General features: G+C 43.0%; 1 protein-coding gene across 1 annotated transcript in view; it reads left to right on the top strand.

Annotated features, from left to right (window-relative positions):
* LOC112069342 (segment polarity protein dishevelled homolog DVL-3) overlaps window positions 1-24,075 on the top strand; it is a 56,024-nt gene that overhangs the window by 25,073 nt on the left and 6,876 nt on the right. The window contains 13 exon segments of the mRNA XM_070438512.1: window positions 5,554-5,681; window positions 6,503-6,642; window positions 16,701-16,729; window positions 16,732-16,844; window positions 18,678-18,771; window positions 18,912-18,981; window positions 19,522-19,661; window positions 20,597-20,673; window positions 20,808-20,875; window positions 21,015-21,164; window positions 21,707-21,838; window positions 21,966-22,193; window positions 22,774-22,951. Coding sequence (XP_070294613.1) covers window positions 5,554-5,681; window positions 6,503-6,642; window positions 16,701-16,729; window positions 16,732-16,844; window positions 18,678-18,771; window positions 18,912-18,981; window positions 19,522-19,661; window positions 20,597-20,673; window positions 20,808-20,875; window positions 21,015-21,164; window positions 21,707-21,838; window positions 21,966-22,193; window positions 22,774-22,951 — 1,547 coding nt within the window.

Raw genomic sequence — 24,075 nt, 5'->3', positions numbered from 1 at the left:
CTCGGTTGTGCTCTAGAAACGAAAGTCCATCGCTGTCTGATAGGTGAGATGGAATGACTCAGCCAAGACCAGCTACAGTGCATTCAGAAAGTATTCAGACCTCTTTACTTTTTCCTCATTTTGTTACGTTACAGCCTTATTCTAAAATGGATTAAATACATCCCCCCCCCGCAGCAATCTATACACTATACCCCATAATGACAAATCAAAAACAGGTTTTTCGAAATGTTTGCAAATGTATTAAAAATTTAAAAAAACAGATACCTTATTTACAGGCTGGTAACTAACTTATCCTCTGCAGCAGAAGTACATTTGAGTCTTCCTTTCCTGTGGCGGTGCTCATGAGAGCCAGTTTCATCATAGCGCTAAATGGTTTTTGCGACTGCACTTGAAGAAACATTTAAATTCTTGACATTTTCCGTATTGACTGACCTTCATGTCTTAAAGTAATGTACTGTCATTTCTCTTTGCTTATTTGAGCTGTTCTTGCCATAATATGGACTTGGTCTTTTACCAAATAGGGCAATCTTCTGTATACCACCCCTACCTTGTCACAACACAACTGTTTGGCTCAAACGCATTAAGGAAAGAAATTCCACAAATTAACTTTTAACAAGGCACACCTGTTAATTGAAATGCATTCCAGGTGACTACCTCAGGAAGCTGGTTGAGAGAATGCAAAGTGTGTGCAAAGCACTTATCAAGACAAAGGGTGGCTACTTTGAAGATTTCAGCAAATTCTAAAAACCTGTTTTTGCTTTGTCATTATGGGGTAGTGTGTAGATTGATGGGAGACAAAAAACAACAATTTAATCAAATGTCAAGTGGTCTGAATACTTTTCCGAATGCACTGTAGCCTAGGCAGGCTGGGCTGAAACTCACAGAATATGACTTCAAGAGAACACTTATGTAGAAAGAACGAGACTAGCTAAATTCTTTAGAAACTGCTAGAATGTATCTACTCCTCTCACATCCATGAGCTAACTAACATACAGTGCATTCGGGAAGTATTCAGACCACTTGACCGCCATTTTGTTTTTACATTACAGCCTTATTCTAAAATTGTTTAAATATTTGTCTCTCAAATCTACACACAATACCCCATTATGACAAAGCAAAACGTTTTTGCATTTTTTGCAAATGTATTAAAAACAGAAGTACCTTATTTACATAAGTATTCAGACCCTTTGCTATGAGACTCGAAATTGAGCTCAGATGCATCCTGTTTCCATTGATCCTCCTTGAAGTTTCCACAACTTGATTTACCACCTGTGGTAAATTCAATTGATTGGACATGATTTGGAAAGGCACACATTTGTCTATATAAGGTCCCACAGTTGACAGTGCATGTCAGAGCAAAAACCAAGCCATGAGGTCGAAGGAATTTTCCGTAGAGCTCCGAGACAGGATTGTGTCAAAGCACAAAACAATTCTGCAGCATTGAACGTCCCCAAGAACACAGTGGCCTCCATCATTCTTAAATGGAAGAAGTTTGGAACTACCAAGACTCTTCCTAGAGCTGGCCGCCCGGTCAAACTGAGCAATCGGGGGAGACGGGCCCGATGGCAACTCTGACAGAGCTCCAGAGTTCTTCTGTGGAGATGGGAGAACTTTCCAGAAGGACAACCATCTCTGCAGCACTCCACAAATCAGGCCTTTATGGTAGCCTGGCCAGACGGGAGACACTCCTCAGTAAAAGGCACATGACAGCCCGCTTGGAGTTTGCCAAAAGGCACCTAAAGACTCTCAGGCCATGAGAAACAAGATTCTCTGGTCTGATGAAACCAAGATTGAACTCTAAGGCCTGAATGCCAAGTGTCACATCTGGAGGAAACCTGGCACCATCCCTACAGTGAAGCATGGTGGTGGCAGCATCATGCTGTGGAGATGTTTTTCAGTGGCAGGGACTGGGAGACTAGTCAGGATCGAGGCAAAGATGAACGGAGTATAATACAGAGAGATCCTTGATGAAAACCTGCTCAGGACCTCAGACTGGGGCGAAGGTTCACCTTGCAACAGGACAACAACCCTAAGCACACAGCCAAGACAATTCAGGACTGGCTTTGGGACAAGTCTTTGAATGTCCTTGACTGGCCAAGCCATAGCCCGGACTTGAACCTGATCGAACATTTCTGGAGAGACCTGAAAATAGCTGTGCAGCAACATTCCCTGCCCAACCTGACAGAGCTTGAGAGGATCTGCAGAGAAGAATGGGAAAAACTCCCCAAATACAGTTGTGCCAAGCTTGTAGCGTCATACTCAAGAAGACTCGAGGCTGTAATCACTGTAAAAAGTGATAGCCGCACACAAGCCTAAGATCACCATGCGCAATGCCAAGCGTCGGCTGGAATGGTTTAAAGCTCGCCGCCATTTGACTTTGGAGTAGTGGAAATGCGTTTTCTGGAGTGATGAATCACGGTTCAACATTTGGCAATCAGTCGGACAAATCTGGATTTGGTAGATGCCAGGTGAACTTTACCTGCCCCAATGCATAATGCCAAATATAAAGTGTGTTGTAGGAGGAATAATGGTCTGGGGCTGTTTTTCATGGTTCGGGCTAGGCCCCTTAGTTCCAGTGAAGGGAAATCTAAACCCTACAGCTTACAATGACATTCTAGACGATTCTGTGGTTTCAACTTTGTGGCAATAGTGGGGAAGGCCCTTTCCTGTTTCAGCATGACAATGCCTCCTTGCACAAAGCCAGGTCCATACAAAAATGGTTTGTCGAGATCGCTGTGGAAGAACTTGGCTGGCCTGCACAGAGCCCTCAACACCCGTGGAACACCTTTGGGATGAGTTGGAACACCGATTGATAGCCAGGCCTAATCGCCCAACATCAGTGCCCGACCCCACTAATTCTCTTGTGGCTGAATGGAAGCAAGTCCCCGCAGCAATGTTCCAACATCTAGTGGAAAGCCTTCCCAGAGAGTGGAGGCTGTTATATAGGGGGGAACTCCATATTAATGCCCATGATTTTGGATTGAGATGTTCGACGAGCAGGTGTCCACATACTTTTGGTCATGTAGTGTATTTGGCCTGGTCTACTGACTCCTTCCCTCTTTTCTGCCCTCTGCCTTTCCCCTGCCCCGGGATGAAGTTTCCCCTAGGTACAGATCTAGAATCCGTTTGCCCTCCCCCAATCATAACCTTAACCATTAGTCAGAAAAATGCAATACTGACGCAAGATCAGCGTCTAAGAGGGGTGAGGCTGAATCAGGCTGCATTTTTGATCGAGCTTTGGTCATGACCATCACTGAGCTGGCTAGACTCCCTGTTCACGATTGAACACTGTATTTTGGGTGTGTGGTTGGACCTCATTAGCTCCCCTTGTTGGCCGTAAGAGAGAAGTGCAGATGCCACTCCCCTCGCTCTACTTCCTCTCCTCCCTTCCCTTCCCTTCTCCTCTCTTTTCCCTTCTCCTCTTTTCTGTATAAAGCAAGCTGAGGAAGCAGTGAAGCATATCAGGGAGATATGCATTTCCCAAACTTTAGAACGCTGGTGTTGGTCTGCAATGTGCTCTAGGTTAGTGTTTCCCAACCCTGGTTCTTGAGTACCCCAACAGTACACATTTTCATTGTAGCCCTAGACAAATCAACCTCATTCAGCTCATTAGTTTTGGTTATACCAAGAATGTATACTGTTGGGTGTACTCGAGGACCAGGGTTGGGAAACACTGCTCTAGATAAAGAAAACGATTACACAGTGGTATCGGGAGATTTTTAGCTTTCGCAAAAAGTGGCGCTAGGATGAAAGGAAAAAATGTATACATGTGTACTAAAGTGTGGCAGCCAATGCTGGACCATTTGCCTAGAGATTTAGTTGGCCTGTTAGATAGGCAGAGAGGGTGCAGCTTGGGGCTTGAATGGGCAACCTTAAGGGGATACAGTACTGTTTATGCCGATATGTAAGCTTACTGCATGGTGAAATATGAGGTGTGTATCTGAACAGAAACTACAGTTCCTTCAGAAAACATTCACACCACTTGACTTTTTTCCACGTTTTCTTGCTTTACAAAGTGGGATTCAAATGGATGAAATTGTCATATTTTTGTCAGCGATCTACACTAAATAGCCTAATGTCAAAGTCAGGGGAGTGGGACAAGAACTTGGCCCTGGCATTATATCCACACCAGCCCACATCACTGCGTGCGCCAACAACTCTATACTGTTTTATGAGATTGGAGAACACAGTGGGAGGGATCTTAGACTATTCCTCCTTGCATAATATTTCCAGGTCCTTGAAATACTTCAACTGCGACAATGGACTGCCCACCTTCAATTCCAACCGGAGGTTTTCAATGGTGTTGAAGTCCGAAGACTGAGGTGGCCATTGAAAAATATTGATGAACCATTCCTTTGTGGATTTTGATATGTGCTTGGGGTTACTGTCTTGCTGGAAGATCCACTTGCGGCCAAGTACGTTTTTTTTTTAAACCTGTTAATTGAAATGCATTCCAGGTGAATACCTCATGAAGCTGGCTGAGAGAATGTCAAGTGTGTGCAAATCTGTCATCAAGGCAAAGGGTGGCTACTTTGAAGAATCTCAAATATAAAATATATTTTTGATTTAACACTTTTTTGGTTACTACAATACATGATTCCATGTGTTTTTTCATAGTTTTGATGTCTTCACTATTATTCTGCAATGTAGAAAATAGTCAAAATAAAGAAATCCGCTTGAATGAGTAGGTGTGTCCAAACTTTTGACTGGTACTGTATATATAAAAAAGAAAGAAAAATGAGGCCCGCACATAGTATAATGCTGCTCCCCAGTGCTTTATTCCTGCACTATGTTGGTGGATGCTTAGGAGGCAGACCAGAACACTTCTCCCTACTTCCCCAGCTGATTAGATTAGCTAACTGGAATCACAGGATGCTCCACAACACTCCTGAAATATCCTGGGCCTTACTGATTGAATCTGAGAAAAAGGGGATGGAAGGGTGGTTGGGGGGACATTCCAAATAAACAAGGGAATATGTGTGTGTGTGTGTGTGTGTGTGTGTGTGTGTGTGTGTGTGTGTGTGTGTGTGTGTGTGTGTGTGTGTGTGTGTGTGTGTGTGTGTGTGTGTGTGTGTGTGTGTCAATGGAGGACTGTATCTGTGTCTGTCTTGTGTCCACCTAGTCAATAAGCACATTTACAATTCCGACAGACTGTCGCGCATACAAACTTATACTCAAAATCATGACTGACTTTGTTGCTCACTATCTCTATGTGTCTCACTGTGTCTGTGTCTCAAAGGATTCCCGTTTCCTCTTATAGTGCACTACTTTTGAATACAGCCCTAGACAGAGAATAAAGTCAGTAGTATAATGACAAACATAGGACTCTGGTATAAAGTAGTGCAATATAATAGGGAATAGGGTTTTATCTGAGGTTTGTCTAAGCCCCCTTTACCTCTCTCTCTCTCGCAATCATTATCTCACTCACTCATTCACTTTCTCTCTCTCAATTCAATATACTTTTTGGACATGGAAAGTTAAAGCACTTACAGTGTCAAAGTAAGCACAGGCAATAATAATAATTTCTCTGTCATTCTCTCTCTCTCGCCCCAGTTGGTGTCAGCAGATGGTTCTCATGGGGGTTCCGATGGGGGTTCTATGTGTGCAGACAGCCAGGCAGAGCTGCCACCCCCTTTGGAGAGGACCGGCGGAATCGGAGACTCAAGACCCCCCTCTTTTCAGTCAGTTTCTGCAAAGTGTGTGTCTGTGTATGCGTGTGTGTGACTCTAGTTGATCCATCTGACCTAACCCCCCCCCCCTCTCTAGTGTGTTGTGGAAGTGGCCTTGACTTAGCTATGGTGAGGTGTAGAGCTAAATACTGTGTGTGTGTTTCTGTGTCTCTGTGTGTGATTTTTGTATTTTATTGAAATCATATCTAGAATCTGTCTGTCTGTGTCTCTCCTCTGCCTACCCCCTGGGAACTCGGGTCAATATTAAATCAGCCAGCTGGGAAGGTCTTAATCAGACACCCACAACATACACACACAGAGAGAACACCCCTTTTCCTCTGCTGGTCAGCACTGGTTACTGCAATTTTGCCCACTGCAGCGCTCAAATGTACATACACATATGCTCATCCTCATGCATAATACACACACATGCACGTGTGTGTCCGTGTATGCATGCGCAAACACACAAACACACACACACACGTATGCATGCATGTACATAACCACACATACATGGTGTGCACATGCATGCAGCAGTTAGAAACAGACGGACAGACACACACACAGACAAGCGCTCACGTTCTCTTTGTAGCTAGCTCCTCTCTGGTGAGGCTGACGCTAACACATACTGACATTCTGGTAGCAGCACTTGACACTTAAACGGCATGGGTCTGCAACAAAGACTTGTCTGGGACTTGCTAGTGTGTCTGTCAGACGGTTGGGTGTAGGAGAAGGGAAAATAAATATAATCCCTTCTCTTTGAATTCATTTATTTTCTTTCTCTTTCATCTCTTCTACTCCTCCTTTGACTTTTTATTTAACCTGCCCATCAGTGCGAACGCTGCCGGAATTCAGGACAACGAGACAGAGACTGAGTCGGCCGTGTTGCTAGAGAGAGAGAGGGAGCGGGAGAGAGACCGGGGCAGGGAGAGGGAGAGGCCGCTAAGGAAAGAAAAAGACACTCATGACCATAGTAAGTCTTAGTGTCTGTCCATCTGCCTTCATGTCACAGCCTATCCCACTTACAGTCCATGTGCCAGCAGAAAAATGTGTCCAATTTGGTGTGGCAAAGGTTTGATGGTATTACATTGTTCCCCACAAGCCCCTGATCAAATTGATATATGATAACCGCTTTCTATGTTTTTAACACCTTTCATATATCTTGTTGTATGGGAGTCGATGCAATGGAATGTTCGCTGGCTGAAAAAAGAATGGTGAGACAAGTTGGGAAGTTCACATGCTCATTGAAAATGATTGAATCAAACAACAATAGAACATTCTATTGGGTGAATCTCATCTTAAAAACCATGCGATTTGTAAAATAAAATTGGTATCACATCTAATGATTCAACTAGACTGACTCATCAGTGAAACAACAATGTTACAATTAGCAGAACTACATACAGTTGAAGTCAGAAGTTTACATACACCTTAGCCAAAGATATTTAAACTCAGTTTTTCACAATTCCTGACATTTAATACTAGTAAAAATTCCCTGGCTTAGGTCAGTTAGGATCACCACTTTATTTAGAGAATGTGAAATGTCAGAATAAAAGTAGAGAGAATTATTTATTTCAGCTTTTATTTCTTTCATCACATTCCCAGTCGGTCAGAAGTTTACATACACTCAATTAGTATTTGGTAGCATTGCCTTTAAATTGTTTAACTTGGGTAAATGTTTCGGGTAGCCTTCCACAAGCTTCCCACAATAAGTTGGGTGAATTTTGGCCCATACCTCCTGACAGAGCTGGTGTAACTGAGTCAGGTTTGTAGGCCTCCTTGCTCGCACACGCTTCTTCAGTTCTCCCCACATATTTTCTATAGGTTTGAGTTCAGGGCTTTGTGATAGTCACTCCAATACCTTGACTTGGTTGTCCTTAAGCCATTTTGCCACAACTTTGGAAGTATGCTTGGGGTCATTGTCCATTTGGAAGACCCATTTGCGACCAAGCTTTAACTTCCTGACTGATGTCTTGAGATGTTGCTTCAATATATCCACATAATTTTCCTGCCTCATGATGCCATCTATTTTGTGAAGTGCACCAGTCCCTCCTGCAGCAAAGCACCCCCACAACATGATGCTGCCACCCCTGTGCTTCACGGTTGGGATGGTGTTCTTCGGCTTGCAGGCCTCCCCCTTTTTCCTCCAAACGTAACGATGGTCATTTTGGCAAACAGTTCTATTTTTGTTTCATCAGACCAGAGGACATTTCTGCAAAAAGTATCATCTTTGTCCCCATGTGCAGTTACAAACCATAGTCTGGCTTTTTTATGGTGGTTTTGGAGAGGTGGCTTCTTCCTTGCTGAGCGGCCTTTCAGGTTATGTCGATATAGGACTCGTTTTACTGTGGTTATAGATACTTTTGTACCTGTTTCCTCCAGCATCTTCACAAGGTCCTTTGCTGTTGTTCTGGGATTGATTTGCACTTTTTGCACCAAAGTATGTTCATCTCTAGGAGACAGAACGCGTCTCCTTCCTGAGCGGTATGGGCTGCGTGGTCCCATGGTGGTGTTTATACCTGCGTACTAAAGATAAAGATGAACGTGGTACCTTCAGGCATTTGGAAATTGCTCCCAAGGATGAACCAGACTTGTGGAGGTCTACAATGTTTTTTCTGAGGTCTTGGCTGATTTCTTTTGATTTTCCCATGATGTCAAGCAAAGAGGCACTGAGTTTGAAGGTAGGCCTTGAAATACATCCACAGGTACACCTCCAATTGACTCAAATGATGTCAATTAGCCTATCAGAAGCTTCAAAAGCCATGACGTAATTTTCTGGAATTTTCCAAGCTGTTTAAAGGCACAGTCAACTTAGTGTATGTAATTTTCTGACCCACTGGAATTGTGATCCAGTGAATTATTAAGTGAAATAATCTGTCTGTAAACAATTGTTGTAATAATTACTTGTGTAATTATGCACAAAGTAGATGTCCTAACCGACTTGCCAAAACTATAGTTGGTTACTAAGACATTTGTGGAGTGGTTGAAAAATGAGTTTTAATGACTCCAACCTAAGTGTATGTAAACTTCCGACTTCAACTGTATTTGTTTTAGGAAAATTGGTCATACTGGGAAATAATAGAGGAGGCCAAGTCCCACCCAATTAGAATTCAGGAGCTTCCTTCTGGGATAGAGCAAAAACTGCCTAATCTTTTATGGGATCTATTCGGGGAAAATATTTTTTGACGGTTTGTTTCCAAGTCAATAATTATCTGGGCACAACTTGTAATTTTCCCGAGTTATCTCCTATTTGGAATAACAATTTAATTTTATCTGGCTCTATGCCCTTTACATTCCCTCATCGGTCTGTTTTTAAGGATATTTTCAACCTGCAAGGTCTTCGTTCCTTTCAAGATCTGAAAGAGTCGTATTTTCTCCCTGGTTCTTCCTGTTTTTTTCTTTTTAAAACTCTCAGACCGTAGAAAACCTACAGGGTACCATAGGACACCAAAAGCATGCTCCCACTCTTTATTTAAATAATGTAATAAATCTACCTGTTATGGAGGTCAGGGAGAATGACCTACAAATCAATAAAAATAAATTATAAAGCCCTTCTTACATCAGCTGATGTCACAAAGTGCTGTAAATAACCCAGCCTAAAACCCCAAACAGCAAGCAATGCAGGTGTAGAAGCACGATGGCTAGGAAAAACTCCCTGGAAAGGCCAGAACCTAGGAATAAACCAAGAGAGGAACCAGGCTATGAGGGGTGGCCAGTCCTCTTCTGGTTGTGCCGGGTGGAGATTATAACAGAACATGGCCAAGATGTTCAAATGTTCATAGATGACCAGCAGGGTCAAATAATAATAATCACAGTGGTTGTCGAGGGTGCAACAAGTCAGCACCTCAGGAGTAAATGTCAGTTGGCTTTTCATAGCCGATCATTCAGAGTATCTCTACCGCTCCTGCTGTCTCTAGAGAGTTGAAAMCAGCAGGTCTGGGACAGGTAGCACGHCCGGTGAACAGGTCAGGGTTCCATAGCCGCAGGCAGAACAGTTGAAACTGGAGCAGCAGCACGGCCAGGTGGACTGGGGACAGCAAGGAGTCATCAGGCCAGGTAGTCCTGAGGCATGGTCCTAGGGCTCAGGTCCTCCGAGAGAGAGAAAGAAAGAGAGAAAGAAAGAAAGAGAAAAAGAGAATTAGAGAGAGCATACTTAAATTTACACAGGACACCATATAAGAGAAATACTCCAGATATAACAGACTGACCCTAGCCCCCCGACACATAAACTACTGCAGGATATAACCCCACCCACTTTGCCAAAGCACAGCCCCCACACCACTAGAGGGATATCTTCAACCACCAACTTACCATCCTGAGACAATGCCGAGTATAGCCCACAAAGATCTCCGCCACGACACAACCCAAGGGGGGACGCCAACCCGGACAGGAAGATCACGTCAGTGACTCAACCCACTCAAGTGACGCACCTCTCCTAGGGACGGCATGGAAGAGCACCAGTAAGCCAGTGACTCAGCCCCTGTAATAGGGTTAGAGGCAGAGAATCCCAGTGGAGAGAGGGGAACCGGCCAGGCAGAGACAGCAAGGGTGGTTCGTTGCGCCAGTACCTTTCTGTTCACCTTCACAAATTGCAGGGTTTGAATGGGATTTGACCACAATATGCAGCAATGTTTTTGCCTCTTCGAAGAGCCTCGCCCATCAACTTATTCATTTCAAATTTGACCCTAGAGTGAAGATTCGGCCGAGAAATTATATGCATAGACTGGGCAATTATATTCATATGTTTTGGAGCTGTGTACTGGTGCAGTCCTTTTGGGTTCATGTTGATAGTGTTTTAAATGGTATTCTTGGCTGGAACCTACCTGTTTGTCTATCGCTCTTCCTGCTGGGATGTAGCCTTAGCATTTCATTAGCTTATCAACAGAGGTGTATTGTTATGGCTGCAATAACAGCAGACACAAAAACTTGGTTTGAACCGGGTAATGCGTTTGCAGATGTTTGTTGCTTATATACTTGGACATTGCACAGCTGGAAAGATCCACTGCCAGACGGTGTGGGGCCAAGCCCGAAACGCTGGTCAATTGGTTACATGCTATCTCCAACTTGCAAGAGCTAGTTTAACAACAATGTTCGGTCTTGCGGATGGGTGATAGCATTGCCCTACTCTGTCTTTTTTCTGTTTTGTGGCTCTGGGTTAGTAACCGTTGAGAATGACATTTGAATAGGCCGATTGAATTTGGAAATACTGAATCTGTTATGTTTTGTCCTTTTTCCATTTGTGTTGTGTTTTTCCATTGTGTTTGTTTTCCCCTTATTGACCTGTAATTGTCTAGGACATGCAAGAAAAACTAAAATACTGGGAAATATGTCCATGACAACCAAATCTTGAAGCGTATTGGTGTTATAGTTGCCACCTCTAATAGGCTGTTGTATAGCACTACTCACAATGCTAAGATGAAAGGTGTGCTCTGTAATTCTTTTGTTGTCCCAGCAACTTAACACAAAGATTTAGGTAAACACAATGATCTCTAAAAACGAAAATTGGTGATTATAAGCTCTGACTATCTTAAAATGATGCTCTCTTAACTTTACATATTTTTATGTATTTAAATGTTAATATTTATTTAAATTTTATTATGTTACCTAATCATTTTGTAGCCATCAGTTCAGTGGCTGGTTTACACATTTTATTGAAATAATGCAATTGGTGATTAGAAAAAATCCAATCTTTTAGCAATTGAACTATTGCTGATGCCCTCGACAACCCTCAGCAGCCACTAACCAATACAATTCAGTCGGCCCTATACCAATAGTAAGCAACTCTGTTCCTGGAGTACCACAGGTACTGCTGGATTTTGTTCCAACTAGGCATCACACCTGACCAACTGAGCTAATTGACAAAGAGGAAGAGGCCCAACTGGATAGAAAATCTGTCTCCCTCCAGCATTTGGCGTTTCTTTCAATTAGTTTTTGTGTGGAGGTCAAAATGAATGGCTTATTTGCTATGTGAGGTTTATTTGATCTAATAAAAGTTTTGTAATGATTAAGTTGATACTAGTGCACTGATATAAGTAGGACACGTGACATCCCGGGCTACTTTGAGAAAAAAAACACTTCATATCGGAGTTGTCTCGAGATGGCTAGGCATATTCATGGCATGAGGCTAGTAGCATAGCATCTCTCTCCATTGAATACAGGTGGTTGACGTCAACAACCCTCATCGAATATTTAAAAAAGGATTACAATAATGAGATGCAGGGGCGCAACTTTGGTTTTAGAAGTGTGTGATGGGGGAGGGGCATTTTGTTTTCATCCAGTCGGATAAAAACTTCAAACAGCCTACCTGACCGCTCGGAGGCGTCCGCATGGTCCTAAAGCAAACCGTTGCCTAGTTTTGTATCATATTCCAATGATAAAACTGGGGGGACCAAAAAATGCAAATTCAGAATGTTGGGGGGTCATGTCCTCCCCGTCCCCAGTGAAAGTTGCGCCCCTGATGAGATGTATCCACCAATCCAGATCCGCTTTGTGGACAACGACTCCCATTATTACAGCGGAGAGACATGAATCTTGTCAGTATATCCATAATCTTTATAATTGATCAGCTCAGTGATTGCGTAAATTCAACACAGCTGGTCTTCCAGGTCGGTTATATCAAAAACATGAAGTGCCAGCGGCACTCCAGGGCCAGGCTTCCCTACCCCTCCCCTATACTACATTATAAACTGGTTGGTTCGAGCCCTGAATGCTCGAAAACTGAATGCATGACAAAACATGTATTTTTACTGCTCTATTTAAGTTGGTAATCAATTTATAATAAAATTTATGCACCTCGGGGGTTTGTGGTATATGGCCAATATACCAAAGCTAAGGGCTGTTTCCAGGCACTCCGTATTACGTTGTGCGTAAGAACAGCCCTTAGCTATGGTATATTGGCTATATACCACACCACTTCGGGCCTTATTGCTTAAATTTCTTCCATAAATAGTGTAACTAGACACAATCTATAAAGGTTGTAAACCGAAGGCTTTAATACTTTACCAGCTATGTAAGTTGATGTCCTCATCATAAGGCTGTTTGTTAGAATGTTATGTTGGAATCTAGTGTATATGACAGGATTCAATATTGTATATCATTAAAATCACCACAAAGGAGTGAAAGATCCCTTTAGGAATATTATAGATACATTTTTAATTGTTTGAAAATAAAATATAGAAATAAGAGATCCAAATACTGATCATAAACAGTTATATGAACAGCGTTTTTGGCATATTTTTGGGAAAAATTATGATCATAAATTTTACAAAGATTATATACAGTATTTTCCAAACCTGGCTAAATTGGTTGCATTATCTCCATAACTATAATATTTTTGGTATTATCATTAGGCGTATTCCACCTATTATTGAGAGTTTTGGCAATGTCAGACCAATCCAATTAAAACCAATGGAGTCTGTTGATGGCCATATTGGAAAATGTGTACCCAAATGATTAAATAACCAATAGCTAGGCATCATTGTTTAGACATTTTCCAGCTTCATGCAAAGTTTGGTGCACTCATTATGAAGGCATTTAGCAAAAATGGGTTACCTGTACCTCTTTGCGCGGATTTCATATAGAATGCAATGTACTGGGCAGGTTTCACATCACATTTCTTGATGTTAACACAATTTATAGAATCATATATCATTTTTTATAAATATACATCAGTGAATGTTTCTTAAACATTTTCTAAATGTTTTAATGTCAAATATTTGAAATGGCTACAAAATTCTGCAATTCAGACCGCTTTTTTGGCATATTTTCACTACTATTCTGGTAATATTTTACTAAATACATATAACTGACATACTTGGGCCATCATTTTATGTTACCCTCATTGTAACATATATTTGAAGCCATTTTCTGTCTTATTACACCAATTATTTATTCAGTTATGGTCATGCAAAATCAATACAGTTCCTCCCCATTGAAGTTAATGGGGAAAATAGCCTGCCGGGTTGACTATATGGCAAAATAAACTTTCCCAGTGAGTGCATTGTTCTGTGTGAAATTTGGTGTCGTTAACATGTAGGGTACCATGTGACAAGAGTGCATCCCAATACTGCCTATTCTGTCTCGATGTACCCCAAAATGCATACATGTATTACCTTTGAACCACCAAGGTGGGTCCATAGAGATGTCATTAAGAATTAAATTACTTTGTGTTGTATTATGAAGTTAATACGGTATAAATTGCCTTAGTATGAGAACATTTCATAACCTCAAACCTGTTGGCCAAACTAACTGCATAGGAGTCATAACATATAATGCAGTGATAACCACATTTAACCATTATGGGAGGAATAGGAGGAAGTTACCCATGGATGATGATCAAGTCATTTTTTGCATTCTCCCTTAAAGGACATAGGTGGAGTAACCTGATCCTAGATCTGTGCCTAATGGCGTGGTTTGAATCATGGGTGCCCATGTGTGTTCATTTGATGTCGTCTGTCCAGTCCACTATTTTCAGTGCACCCAACCCCAAAGATTCAATGGGTGAACCTCAAAATCACCTTGATTCCTTGCATCCTCTCTCCTCGCCTCCTTATCAAAATGTCGGGGGGGGGGGGGTGTTCTTCTCCTCCAATGCCCTGTACGCTTCTCTCTGACACTGAGGCGAAGAGAGAGGATGTTAGGAATAAAAAAATATACACTGCATTGGGAAAGTATTCAGACCCGTTGACTTTTTCCACCTTTTGTTACATTACAGCCTTATTCTAAAATTAATGAAATTGTTTTTTCCCCTCATCAATTAACACACAATACCCCATAATGACAAAGCAAAAAAAGGTTTTTAGAAATTTTTCCAAATGCAGTCAAATAAAACACTGACATATCAAATTTACATGAGTATTCAGTCCCTTTACTCAGCACTTTGTTGAAGCACCTTTGGCCGCGATTACAGCCTCGAGTCTTCTTGGGTATGACGCTACAAGCTTGGCACACCTGTCGTTGTCCTGTTGGATGGTGAACCTTCACGCCAGTCAGAGGTCCTGAGCGTTCTAGAGCAGGTTTTCATCAAGGATCTCTCTGTACTTTGCTCCGTACATCTTTCCCTCGATCCTGACTATTCTTCCAGTCCCTGCCGCTGACAAACATCCCCACAGCATGATGCTGCCACCACCATGCTTCACTGTAGGGATGGTGCCAGGTTTCCTCAAGACGTGACGCTTGGCATTCAGGCCAAAGAGTTCAATTTTGATTTTCATCACACCAGACAATATTGTTTCTCATAATCAGAGTCCTTTAGGTGCCTTTTGGCAAACTCCAAGTGGGCTCTCATGTGCATTTTACTGAGGAGTGGCTTCCGTCTGGCCACTCTACCATAAAGGCCTGATTGGTAGAGTGCTGCAGAGATGGTTGTCCTTCTGGAAGTTTCTCCCATCTCCACAGAGGAACCCTGGAGCTCTGTCAGAGTTACCATCGGGTTCTTGGTCGCCTCCCTGACCAAGGCCCTTCTCCCCCGATTGCCCAGTTTGGCTGGGCGGCCAGTTCTTGGTGGTTCCAAACTTCTTCCATTTAAGAATGATGGAGGCCACTGTGTTCTTTGGGGCCTTCAGTGCTGCAGAAATGTTTTGGTACCCTTCCCCAGATCTGTGCCTTGACACAATCCTGTCTCGGAGCTCTACGGACAATTCCTTTGACCTCATGGCTTGGATTTTGCTCTGACATGCATTGTTAACTGTGGGACCTTATATAGACAGGTGTGTGCCTTTCCAAATCATGTCTGAACAATTGAATTTTCTCCAGGTGGACTCCAATCAAGTTGTTGAAACATCTCATGGATGATCAATGGAAACAGGATGCACCGTAGCTCAATTTCGAGTCTCATAGCAAAGGGTCTGAATAATTATGTAAATAAGGAATTTCTAAAAACCTGTTTTCTCTTTGTCATTATGGGGTATTGTGTGTAGATTGATGAGAAAGTGTTTTATTTAATCCATTTTAGAAGAAGGCTGTAACGTAACAAAATGTGGAAAAAGTCAAGAGATCTGAATACTTTCCGAATACAGTAATCCCTCGTTTATCGCGGGGGTTACGTTCCGAAAATGACCCGCGATAAGTGAAATCCGCGAAATAGAAAACTTTTTTTTTTTTTACAATTAGCAACTATTACATGTATACAAATACAGTGACTCACGTGTAGGCCGTTTCACTGCTCTTCAGACTGGGCCGCTGCATCCTGACTGCGCTCTGCAGTGTTCTCTTCTTCTGAAGCCCGCGGTGCAGGTGTGTTTGTTCGGGAGAAGAACATAGTGATAGGCAGCTGTTGTCGCTCTTTTTTCTTCTTTGCAAAAAGATCCTTGTACACCGACATGCCACCATCGATTTACGTTGGAGAACTGTAATGAACGGCTCATCAAAGGGTCCATTCCTCAGCTATCGCTTAAGTTCAGTGGCCATTCGCACCATGGTTGCTAAGCGACCAAGCGTTAGTCCTTCCTTCCTTCCTGGCCAACTTATGTAAATTTGCCAGCTGTTTTATGTACGTACACATAACTGCACGAGAGACAAAATGATAGCACAATTCGTAGCATGTTTTGATACAAGAAGCGGGAGTGAGTTTTTAGCGAATCAGAATGCAGAGCACAATGCACCAAAAAAAAAAAAAATGCATTATGAAAATCCCGAAATAGCGAATCCGCGATAAGTGAACGCGAAGTGGCGAGGGATCACTGTACACTGTATATTCTGAACCTAGCTTGGCCAGGCCAACGAAGCAAGCTATGCTGAGGTTGCCTGGTTACGAACCACGTAGTTGAACCGTGCTGAAGAAATATCGGAACCAGCACAGTTCGTTGGTTGGCACATAGTATGAAAAGGTAATTATGTAGTATTCATAATGATTAGTTGTAATACTTTATTAGAGCATACCATAGCAAAACATTTTGCTTTCAAAAACTGCTGTTTTGAAAATGAACATTTGCATTCAGGTATTCCTTCCCTGTTTCTGTTCTTCCAATTTGTTTCTACTGAACACTACCCGGTTGACTTTTCCTCTCTCTGCTTGCCTGGCGCCCTCCTCAGGTGGCAGGTTGAATGGTCACACGCATCAGAGCGGGAGACACGGCGACCGGAGCTGGCGGGGTACGAGAGCTCATCCACGCTGATGAGTTCTGAGCTGGAGACGACGAGCTTTGTCAACTCTGAAGACGATGACGCATCTAGTCGGTGAGCACCACACGCACGCGCACACAACACAAACACCACACACACACACACACACACACACCACACACCACACACACACACACACCACACACACACACACACAGATGGATCAACAAAAAATGGCTTTTAATTATCTCAGTGAGGGGACTAAAGTGAGGGGACTAAATATCCCAAAACAACTACAGCCACGATGATAAATGGAAAAATCGAGTTAAGTTGCATTTTGAGTGGAACATCCCTTAAATACGAAGAGATCACCTCAAGGTTGTTCATTGCTGCCAGTGTCGGTTGCAATAGGCCTTGACGGGTTAGGACCAAAGGGAAGCGGTAAGGAGCGAATTGACTATCCATTAATTTACACTCACACTCGCGTACACTGTATATACAAAAGTATGTGGACACCCCTTCAAATTAGTGTATTCGTCTATTTCAGCCACACCCATTGCTGACAGGTACAAAATCGAGCACACAGCCATGTGATCTCCATAGACAAATATTGACAGTAGAATGGCCTTACTAAAGAGCTCAGTGACTTTCAACGTGGCACCGTCATAGGATGCCACCTTTCCAACAAGTCAGTTCGTCAAATTTCTGCCCTGCTAGAGCTGCCCCGGTCAAATGTAGGTGCTGTTATTGTGAAGTGGAAACGTCTAGGAGCAACAACAGCTCAGCCGTGAATTGGTAGGCCACACAATCTCACAGAACAGGACCAGCGAGTGCTGAAGCGCATAGCGTGTAAATAAATTGTCTGTCCTCGGTTGCAACACTCACTACCGAATTGCAAACTGCCTTTGAAAGCAATGTCGGCACAAGAATTGTTCATTGGGAACTTCATGGAATGGTTTTCATTGGGAGCGTCATGAAATGGGTTCATTGGGATCACCATGTGCAATGCAAAGCGTCGACTGGAGTGGTGTAAAGCTCGCCGCCTTTGGACTCTGGAGCAGTAGAAACACGTTCTCTGGAGTGATGAATCACGCTTCACCATCTGGCTGATGGATGAATCTGGGTTTGGCGGATACCAGGAGAACACTACCTGCTCCAATGCATATTGCCAACTGTAAAGTTTGGTGGAGGAGAAATAATGGTTTGGGCTAGGCCCCTTAGTTCCAGTGAAGGGACATCTGAACTCTACAGCATACACTGACATTCTAGACGATTCTGTGCTTTCAACTTTGTGGTCACAGTTTGTGGAAAGCCCTTTCTGTTTCAGCATGACAATGGCCCCGTGCATAAAGCGAGGTCCGTACAGAAATGCTTTGTCGAGATCGGTGTGGAAGAACTTGACTGGCCTGCACAGAACCCTACCCTCAACCCCATCGAAAACCTTTGGGATGAATTGGAATGCCGACTGCGAGCCAGGTCTAATCGCCCAGTGCCTGACGCCACTAATGCTCTTGTGGCTGAATGAAAGCTAGTCCCCGCAGCAATGTTCCAACATTTAGTGGAAAGCCTTCCCAGAAGAATGGAGGCTGTTATAGCAGCAAAGGTGGGACCAACTCCTTATTAATGCCCATGTGGCCGAATACTTTGGTCATGTAGTGTACATTTACCCAAAAAGGTGTCCTATCACATGAAAACATTACATAAGCCACTTGATGTATACCTCTACGTGATCGCTATCTACTCTTATTCAAGTGCCCACAAATCATATGCTCTAGAAAACCCATACAAAAGACTGTTGCTTTTCCCTTTGAGCTCAATGGCCACGTCTAAGATTGGCTCAAATGGATGGAGTCACATGTGGCCAATTAACCACTGGCAGATGAGTGTGCATTGTGTGTCATGACACCACAGTGAGTTGTGTCACCGCTGAGATGTCATCACCCGCAGGTTCAGTGGCTCCACGGAGCAGAGCACTTCGTCGAGGCTCATGAGACGACATCGGCGGCGGCGGCGGAAACTCAAAGCGCCACGGATGGAGAGGGTAAGACACACACAATACAAAATAGAAAGAAACACACACACAGACCACACAGATGCCAGTTTGCTGTTAGTGTTCAGTGGTCCTTGTGCATGTCTTTCTCTTTCAATCATTCCTCTACTCCTCCCTCTCTTTCTGTCCAGTCGTCCTCTTTCAGTAGCGTCACAGATTCCACCATGTCACTGAACATCATCACTGTCACTTTAAATATGGGTGAGTAGTACTGTTCATCTATATCTGTGTAATGTATATAACTTTACGTCTATATGATATTTTATATATCATTGGCGACTTATGGATTGACTTAAAGATTCAGAGACCACCCACTGGGCACAGAAGTCAGTTCAACATCTAATTTTGATTTACATTTGGTTGAGTTGTCAACTAACGTGAAGTCCACCTGAAATCAACAAAAAGTTGAGTTTGGTGAAAAAAATATGACTTACGTTGATTACTTTTTGCAAATCCAATTAGTTTTCCACGTTGCCTCAACGCCATCACATTGTTTTTTGGGGTTGAAATGAGGTGGAAACAACGTTGATTCAACCGGTAGATCAGAACTTCTCTGAGACGTTTCGTGTATACGAGCCCAGAGGTCAAAGACTCCCTTTTCAAAGAGGGATTCATATTTATCCTTCACTCTGTCTATTGGTTTACATCTGTAGGGAAGGTATCCTTTTTTTAAATTCAACACTCTTTCTTTCTCTTGTCATTACACTTCTTTCCTCTTCTCCTCCTCCTCCCTTCATGCAGAGAAGTATAACTTCCTGGGCATCAGTATTGTGGGTCAGAGTAACGAGAAAGGAGATGGAGGAATCTACATCGGCTCTATCATGAAGGGAGGGGCAGTGGCCGCCGATGGACGCATCGAGCCTGGAGACATGCTGCTGCAGGTGTTTGTTGAGTGTCTACTTGAGTATAAGTCTAAAAGTATTTGGTTTAAATATACTTAAGTATCAAAAGTTACTGTAATTGCTGAAATTATATTTAAGTAACACATACGGAATCATGTAGTCACCAAAAAAGTGTTATATTTTATATTTGAGATTCTTCAAATTGCCAGGAAAGAAAGGTAAGAAAATCCACAAATTAACTTTTAAGAAGGCACACCTGTTTATTTAAATGCATTCCAGGTGCATTCCTCGTGAAGCTGGTTGAGAGAATGCCAAGAGTGTGCAAAGCCGTCATCAAGGCAAAGGGTGGCTATTTGAAGAATTTGTTCACCACTTTTTTGGTTACTACATGATTCCATATGTGTCCTTTCATAGTTTTGATGTCTTCACTTTTATTCTACAATGTAGAAAATAGTAAAAATAATGAAAAACCCTTGAATGAGTAGGTGTTCTAAAACTTTTGACCGGAAGTATAATTTCTAATTCCTTTCTTGTTTTTTAAATTACGGATTGCCAGGGGCACACTCCAGCACTCAGACATAATTTACAAATTAAGTGAGTCCACCAGATCAGTGGCAGTAGGGATGAGGAGGGATGTTCTCTTGATAAGTGTGTGAATTGTACCGTTTTCCTGTCCTGCTAAGAATTCAAAATCTAACGAGTACTTTTGGGTGTCAGGGAAAATGTATGAAGTAAAAAGTACATTATTTTCTTTAGGAATGTAGTGAAGTAAAAGATGACAAAAATATAAATAGTGATGTACAGATACCCCCAAAAAACGACTTAAGTCGTTCTTTAAAGTATTTTTAAGTGGCAAGAAAGTGAGAATAGGAGGAACGGTTTTGGGGTCTTTAATTGGACTTGGTTGGTAGGATTTCCTGGTTTCTTTCTCTCCCTTTTCTACATCACCCCGTCTCTCATCCCCTCTTCTCCAGGTGAACGACATTAACTTTGAGAACATGAGCAATGATGATGCAGTAAGAGTACTGAGGGAGATTGTGCATAAGCCAGGGTAAGGAGCAGTCTCACACACACTGAATCCTACACGCTGATACGTGCTGAGGATCACACATTGTTGCTGGTTTGTGTGTGTGTGTGTATAAACTGTGTGTAAATTGAGTGTCTGCTGTGTGTAATTATTGACAGCCCTATTACTCTGACTGTGGCTAAGTGCTGGGATCCTAACCCTCGAGGATGCTTCACACTGCCGAGAAGTGAGTACTCACACACAGCATCACGTAATTAGACCTCTCCTCTTAGATTTGACATTTCATTTGCTTTTATGGGGGGGAAATAGATGTAAATGTGTTTTACCATGTTCCACAGAGACAAAACAACCCTTTTTCTGTGTAGGTGAGCCGATCCGTCCCATAGACCCTGCTGCCTGGGTGTCCCACACCGCAGCAATGACGGGGGCGTACCCAGTGTATGGTATGAGCCCTTCTATGACCACCATCACCTCCACCAGCTCCTCCATCACAAGCTCCATCCCTGAGACTGAGCGTAAGTCACCCCTCCCTTTCCCTCTCCACCATCCCCAGCGGGCAAAAGTTGGCATGGGACAACCTAATGACAAAAGTTTGTGGTCGAAAACTGGTTGTGACGACATCAAGACATCTGGTAGAAAATAACATCATTTGGGTTGTTTTCTGGTCGAAGCAACGTCCAAGATTACAACCAGGCAAACACGTATAATTCTGGTCTATAAAAATAAAAAGGTGTCCTATTTTAGTCAGTATAACCTGACCATGATGACAGAAAAGCCTGCCATCTTGTCAATACATTTTGCCTAGTGGGTTGCTGCACGACAGCCACTTCTGCTTGCTTCATTTCCCGCTTGCTACTGCTGCTGAATGAATAAATTAAAGGCTCCCTTGGTGTTTCCCAGTGGGCAAAACTGGGTGAAATTATTATTACAACCAGAAACTGGTTGAAATAATGTTGTTTGGATGTCATTTCAACCCGTTCTTTACAGTTTTGCCTGCTGGGTTGTTTCACTACTGCAGCTATCTGACTGTTGCTCTCTTTCCTTCTTTCCCTCCCAGGGCTCGATGACTTTCATTTATCCATTCACAGCGACATGGCAACAATCGCCAAAGCGATGGCCAATCCAGAGTCTGGCCTGGAGGTGCGAGACAGGATGTGGCTCAAGATCACAATCCCCTCCGCCTTCATAGGTATTCTTTCTCTCTTTTACTCTGCTCCCTTCACTCTCTCTTCTGTCTGTATTGTCTCACTTTCATAGGGACTATTGTTAAGGTCTCTCTCTCACCCTCTCCAACTGTCTGTCTGTCTCCGTCCCAGGCTCGGACGTGGTGGACTGGCTCTACCATTACGTGGAGGGCTTCACTGACCGCCGTGAGGCCAGGAAGTATGCCAGCAACCTGCTGAAGGCCGGCTATATCCGGCACACCGTCAACAAGATCACCTTCTCCGAGCAATGCTACTACATTTTCGGAGACCTCTGTGGCAGTGAGTCTTATTATCTCTTTCTCTTCCACAAGATAGCTTTCTTTATGACTCTTCACCTTTGTAGGTGCTGTGGGATGGGGTACTGGTAAGGGAAGGCCAGGGGCCAGGGGGCAGCCCCAGGGTGCGGCAGGGGAGCAAGGTGTCTTGGTCGGACGCCCCACTCGACCCATCGTGGTCTCCCAGTGAGAGGTTAGCCATATCTGAGAGAGAGGGAGGAGAGGAGAGAAAATGGGAGGAAGGGAAGGGAGAGAGTGGAGGAGAATGGGAAGGAGTGGAAAGGACAAACGTATTAAAGAAGAAAGATAAAGGAGAGGTGAAGAGTCATAAAGAAAGCTATCATGTGGAAGACAAAGAGATAATAAGACTCACTGCACAGAGGTCTCCAAGTTGGAGAGGTAAAGAGTCATAAAGAAAGCTATCTTGTGGAAGACAAAGAGATAATAAGACTCATTGCCACAGAGGTCTCCGAAGATGGAGAGGTGAAGAGTCATAAAGAAAGCTATCTTGTGGAAGAGAAAAGAGATAATAAGACTCACTGCCACAGAGGTCTCCGAAGATGGAGAGGTGAAGAGTCATAAAGAAAACTATCTTGTGGAAGACAAAGAGATAATAAGACTCATTGACACAGATGTCTCCGAAGATGGAGAGGTGAAGAGTCATAAAGAAAGCTATCTTGTGGAAGAGAAAGAGATACTAAGACTCATTGCCACAGAGGTCTCCGAAGATGGAGAGGTGAAGAGTCATAAGAAAAGCTATCTTGTGGAAGACAAAGAGATAATAAGACTCATTGCCACAGAGGTCTCCGAGAAGATGGAGAGGTGAAGAGTCATAAAGAAAGCTATCTTGTGGAAAAGAAAGAGATAATAAGACTCCACTGCCACAGGGTCTCCGAGAAGATGGAGAGGTGAAGAGTCATAAAGAAAGCTATCTTGTGGAAGACAAAGAGATTAAGACTCATTGCCACAGAGGTCTCCGAAGATGGAGAGGTGAAGAGTCATAAAGAAAGCTATCTTGTGGAAGAGAAAGAGAAATAAGACTCACTGCCACAGAGGTCTTCGAAGATGGAGAGGTGAAGTCATAAAGAAAGCTATCTTGTGGAAGACAAAGAAGAGATAATTAAGACTCATTATAGAAAGCTATCTTGTGGAAGAGAAAGAGATAATAAGACTCACTGCCACAGAGGTCTCCGAAGATGGAGAGGTGAAGCAGTAAAAGAAAGCTATCTTGTGGAAGACAAAGAGATAATAAGACTCATTGCCACAGAGGTCTCCGAAGATGGAGAGGGAAGAGTCATAAAGAAAGCTATCTTGTGGAAGAGAAAGAGATAATAAGACTCACTTGCCACAGAGGTCTCCGAAGATGAGAGGTGAAGAGTCATAAAGAAAACTATCTTGTGGAAGACAAAGAGATAATAAGACTCATTGACACAGATTCTCCGAAGATGGAGAGGTGAAGAGTCATAAAGAAAGCTATCTTGTGGAAGAGAAAGAGATATAAGACTCATTGCCACAGAGGTCTCCGAATGGAGAGGTGAAGAGTCATAAAAGAAGCTATCTTGTGGAAGACAAAGAGATAATAAGACTCATTGCCCAGAGGTCTCCGAAGATGGAGAGGTGAAGAGTCATAAAGAAAGCTCTTGTGGAAAAGAAAGAGATAATAAGACTCACTGCCACAGAGGTCTCCGAAGATGGAGAGGTGAAGAGTCATAAAGAAAGCTATCTTGTGGAAGACAAAAGAGATAATAAGACTCACTGCCACAGAGGTCTCGAAGATGGAGAGTGAAGAGTCATAAAGAAAGCTATCTTGTGGAAGAGAAAGAGATAATAAGACTCACTGCCACAGAGGTCTTCGAATGGAGAGGTGAAAGTCATAAAGAAAGCTATCTTGTGGAAGACAAAGAGATAATAAGACTCACTGCCACAGAGTCTTCCGAAGGAGGAGG

Source organism: Salvelinus sp. IW2-2015, unplaced genomic scaffold, assembly GCF_002910315.2.
Source record: "Salvelinus sp. IW2-2015 unplaced genomic scaffold, ASM291031v2 Un_scaffold990, whole genome shotgun sequence".
Lineage (NCBI taxonomy): Eukaryota > Metazoa > Chordata > Actinopteri > Salmoniformes > Salmonidae > Salvelinus > Salvelinus sp. IW2-2015.
The sequence above is the reverse complement of the archived record's forward strand: the minus strand, read 5'-3'. Positions and strand labels throughout refer to the sequence as shown.